Below are 5,020 nucleotides of genomic sequence, written 5' to 3' on the forward strand. Positions count from 1 at the left end.
TAAAAACAAAAAGGAATGAGAGCGCATACAAGAAGCAGCCACTTCACGGCTTCTCCTATCTCCGCCACTCACATACTCCGCCGCCGCCACCACTCTTCACTCTTCAGCAGCCGTTGGCCGCCGTCACTGTCTCCTCGCCGCCTTACTCTCCATCAGTAACAGCCACCACCGCGTTAAATCCTTCAGCTGCCACCATCACACATCACTTACACTCACAACTCAATCCAGCACTCTTCTCAGGTTCAATTTTTTTTCCCGTTTACTTGTTAATATAGTAAAAATATTATCTTTCTTTCTTTTTGTTTGTTTATTTATCGCCGTATTATCATAATTTTTGTTTAAAATAAAATACCCAATACTTTCACTTGTTTGTGTTATGAAGCACACGACCTGTTTGATGAAATGCCTGAACGAATTGTGTGCCTAATATTATAATCTTAATTTCTAAGCCTCGTTGCTCTTTGATTTATTTTGATGCTAATTTCTTTCAAACCATAATAAGTGCTTGAATTTTTGTTCATAGGGGATTAGTGAGTTGCAACAATGTCTTGTGCCACCTTCAATGTTGGAGCTTCTTTCAACCTTCATGGACGCTCTCATGTTGGAAATTCCAACCCATTTCATTTTAGAGTCCAACACTGTGTTTTGCACAAGTCTTCTTCTACTTCTCTCTTCATTCAGAACTTGAATTTGAGGAGCTCCAATGTTAGTGTTAGTGCCTCAAGTCCATTCCACAGTGTTTTCAAATGCTCTGCTCGGAATTCAGAGTCATCAGGTTCTGTTGGGGTTGACACGAACAATAGTTCTCGTAAGTACTGCACTTACTCTTTATCTTTTTAATTATAAATTTCCCCCCTTTTTTTTAATTATCATTTAGTAGCATGTAACGTGAGAAAAATTATTTTGACAAATTGCAACTCAAATATTCTGAATAATTGAAAAACCAAAAAACCGATTCTTTTCAAATAAAATATATATGATTTCTGGTAAAATAAGGTGAAACAAATACACTAATTTCATCTACCAGTCCAACCATTTTTATGCTTTGCATTCTTTCGTTTTTTGGGGGAGAATCCATGTTATAAAACCAATACAGTTGCATTGCATGGAGATGGAGTGAAATCTCAGCTAGAACTTCCTTGAAATGCTTTATGTTTATTCATAATGAACTTGTGCAGATATGTAGATAAATAGAAATGAAAGCTTTTAAGTAATTGATTAGCTGATGATAATATAGGAGCTTTTGTCTCTGATAAATGGATTGATGAATTCAAACTTTTCAATTCTGTGACTGTTTATTTTCACATGTTTGCTCACTTTATTTTCTTTTTACTGATTTTTATGTGTAATTTTAATTTGCTTATGCAAAAGAAGAATATTTGTAATTTTAACATACTTGGATCCTTAACATCTTAGAATATCTGCGGATTATTCATAGTCAAAACTCGATAACATGAAACATGACAATACGCATAATGGGGACTTCGTTTGGAGACTTAGAAAACTCAAACTTTGAACGTGGGAAATAGAAACTATCTTAGATTGATATTGAGATTCATTGCATATATCCAGTGTTGGATTCTTTCTATCTTAATTAGAGCATGTTGAAGCGTAATTTTATTCTTCATTTCATTGTCTTATTTGCAATGTCTAGTTTAAGCTTCAAGATTATTATAAGCAGACATTAATATTGCTTTTTAGTTGTGGCAGAGAACGGTTGATGATAATTAAATTAGTGATTGACGGAGTCAAACTTTTCAATTCTGTGACATTGTCTTTATTTTAGCATGTTTGCTCACTTTTTTTAACTGATGTTTATTTATATTTTTAATTTGCTTATGCAAAAGAAGAAAAGGTGATTGTTCTTGTAATTGGTGGAGGAGGACGCGAACACGCACTTTGCTATGCCTTGCAACGATCACCATCCTGTGATGCTGTATTTTGTGCCCCCGGCAATGCAGGAATTTCCAGCTCTGGAAATGCCACTTGCATTACAGACCTCAATGTCAATGATGCAGCAGCAGTAATCTCATTTTGTCGCAAACAGGGGGTGGGACTAGTTGTTGTGGGACCCGAGGCTCCACTTGTTGCAGGTCTTGTAAATGAATTAGTTAAGGCAGGAATCCCAACATTTGGCCCATCTGCGGAGGCTGCAGCCTTGGAAGGTTCTAAGAATTTCATGAAGCATTTGTGTGACAAATATGATATTCCAACTGCTAAGGTCTGTTTTCTCATTGATCAGATCAGTAATTGATCCTGATTCTATTGGAATATTTCTGCTTCTTTGTGCATGATTTTTTCATGCATTGTTTCTAATAAGTAGTCTCATTGAATCTCGTAACATTCTAATTCTAAGAGGATTACTTAAACCCGTATTCTGTTGGTTTTTGGATGTGTAATTTCTTATTAATACTGGATTAATTAATGCAGTACAAAACATTTACAGACCCATCCGTTGCAAAACAATATATTCAAGAACAAGGAGCTCCAATTGTTATCAAAGCAGATGGACTGGCTGCTGGAAAAGGAGTTACTGTTGCCATGTCACTGGAAGAGGCATATGAAGCTGTAGATTCAATGCTGGTAAAGGGTGATTTTGGTTCTGCAGGTTGTAAGGTCATTGTTGAGGAGTATCTAGAGGGAGAAGAAGTATCATTTTTCGCATTGGTTGATGGAGAAAATGCAATTCCCCTTGAATCCGCTCAGGACCATAAACGAGTTGGTGATGGTGATACGGGGCCTAATACTGGCGGCATGGGTGCGTACTCTCCAGCTCCAATATTAACCAAGGAACTTCAGTCAATAGTAATGGATCATATTATCACCCCGACAGTGAAAGGAATGTCAGCAGAAGGTTGCAAGTTTGTTGGTGTTTTGTATGCTGGTCTTATGATTGAGAAGAAATCCGGCATGCCTAAGTTAATCGAGTATAATGTGCGATTCGGTGATCCAGAGTGCCAGGTCAGTTAAAGTCTTGAGATGCTTGTTTGCAACACAACATGATGATCATAGATATTCACATAATGCTATATTTATGTTACTAATATTGAGGCTGTGTTGTTAATTGATGTATTTCATTTTCCCTTTGGGAATTTTAAACAGGTTCTCATGGTTCGGTTGGAGTCTGATCTGGTACAAGTCCTGCTTGCGGCTTGCAAAGGAGAGCTCAGTGGGGTATCTCTGAACTGGTCACCTGGATCGGCCATGGTAGTGGTAATGGCAAGTAAGGGATATCCCGGGAAATACGAGAAGGGAACTTTGATTAAAAACGTCGAACAAGCCGAGCATGCTGCCCCTGGCATAAAGATATTCCATGCAGGAACTGCTTTTGACTCTGAGGGAAGATTCATTGCAACTGGTGGGCGTGTTCTTGGTGTAACAGCCAAGGGAGACAGTCTTGAAGAAGCATGTGATCGAGCCTATCGAGCCATCGACGAGATTAACTGGCCAGGGGGCTTCTATCGCCGGGATATTGGTTGGAGAGCCCTTCCTAAAAAACAATATGCTACTAAAGGTTGAACTATTGGAAGAGTCATATTTAGGCACTGATCAATAACTGTCAATAAGGTACAAGCGCATGAGATTTCCTCAATTCCTCCAAGTAATGAGGAATTCTCCTCATTTGATGAATTTTGTAATTTATTTTTGTATAACAAGATTAGGTAATGTGGTTACAGCATAAACCATTTGGGGGTGAATGGGGAACCGCATAAGAAGAAACTATTCCCCATTTCCATCGTTTATTGCTCGTCCCCCAAGAGTATGGTTCTTTTTGTCACACATACAACGTTACTTTAAACGACGCTATCCTGAGGAGGTCACCTAAAGGCGAGCCATAATGGCCTCATCTTCAGCAGGCTCCTCTGGTTTTTTTTTTTTTCGTTTTTTTTTTTTTTTTTTTTTGTGGGGTTTCAAACTCTCAATGAACCATCCTTTCTGAGGAGTGTGGAAATGGGCTGGACCTAGCTGAGTTCTGGCTCAAATGAGTCTTTTCTATATAATATGGCCTAAATTTAGGACTAGATGAGACCGACATGTTTAAAAAATCGATAAGTCTGAGTTTATTCGAACGTTTTCTCCATGAATTATAATTTTAAATCATAGATTCAAATTAATACCAAAAAAAAATATCAATTCAAAATTGACATCAGATATATACTTGGAGTTTATAATTCATTTATATCAATTCATACAACCTTACCTACAATTATTTTCATAAACATAAACTAGATTCAAAAAATTTATAAAAAGTAATATATGTCAAATATGGTAAAACTGATCTAGTGCTAATTTCATGTTTTTGGACACTTTCTTTCAACCAAAGAGAATTAGCACAAATTCATAACTTAGGAGAGTTTCAAGTATACTAGCAATACTGGTGCTTTAGCAGTTGATTTCAACAATAAAACATATACATAACTGAAATTAATGGTTAAAATAATTGAAACACTAATATTTTTAGTATACTTGTAAATTTTCCCATAACTTATTCAATTTTATATCATCGATTTATCTCGCATATCAATAAAACGTGTGAAATTATCCCATGTTCTAAAGGATTAAAAGGAAACAAAATACTATTGTAAATAAAATTTATGTGCAGTTATTGCTATTGTAAATAATGTATTGTTGTTAAATAGGATTTTATGGAAATATGAAATTTATTTAAAAAAAAAATCCTTGTTAAACCAGTGTGCTTTTAACATGTGATGAAATAATAAATAGATAAACGACAAACAAACAATGGCAAAATAATGACACGAAAAAAAGTAATTGTCGGGCCGTTTTGGGCCGGGCCCATTTCTATTTCTTTGTCGATTGCTGTGAGGGGCGGTTCTGAACACAATCTCTCTTTGGATCAAAATGAAGATCACTGCCTTTGTAACATGCATGAAAAAGACAACTATGGCAACTGAGCACATGCCTTGTTATGTTTTTCTTCTCTTCTTTTTCTTTTGGGAAAAGAAATCGAATTTTATATGGTCATTTAATCAGAATCATGCATGTAGATAATATTTTA

General features: G+C 36.1%; 1 protein-coding gene across 2 annotated transcripts; it reads left to right on the forward strand.

The window, feature by feature from the left end:
- On the forward strand, positions 1–3,780 carry LOC107626355 (phosphoribosylamine--glycine ligase). Of its 2 annotated transcripts, none has more exons than XM_016329224.2 (5): positions 1–240; positions 524–808; positions 1,848–2,221; positions 2,431–2,961; positions 3,103–3,780. In XM_016329224.2, the coding sequence occupies exons 2-5, from the start codon at positions 544–546 to the stop codon at positions 3,517–3,519; spliced, it is 1,587 nt and encodes a 528-aa protein (XP_016184710.1). In that variant the 5' UTR covers positions 1–240; positions 524–543; the 3' UTR covers positions 3,520–3,780. The 2 variants fall into 2 exon arrangements, with proteins under 2 accessions (XP_016184710.1, XP_020972346.1); XM_021116687.1 differs by having other exon boundaries at positions 1,851–2,221.

Source organism: Arachis ipaensis, chromosome B02, assembly GCF_000816755.2.
Source record: "Arachis ipaensis cultivar K30076 chromosome B02, Araip1.1, whole genome shotgun sequence".
Classification (NCBI taxonomy): Eukaryota; Viridiplantae; Streptophyta; class Magnoliopsida; order Fabales; family Fabaceae; genus Arachis; species Arachis ipaensis.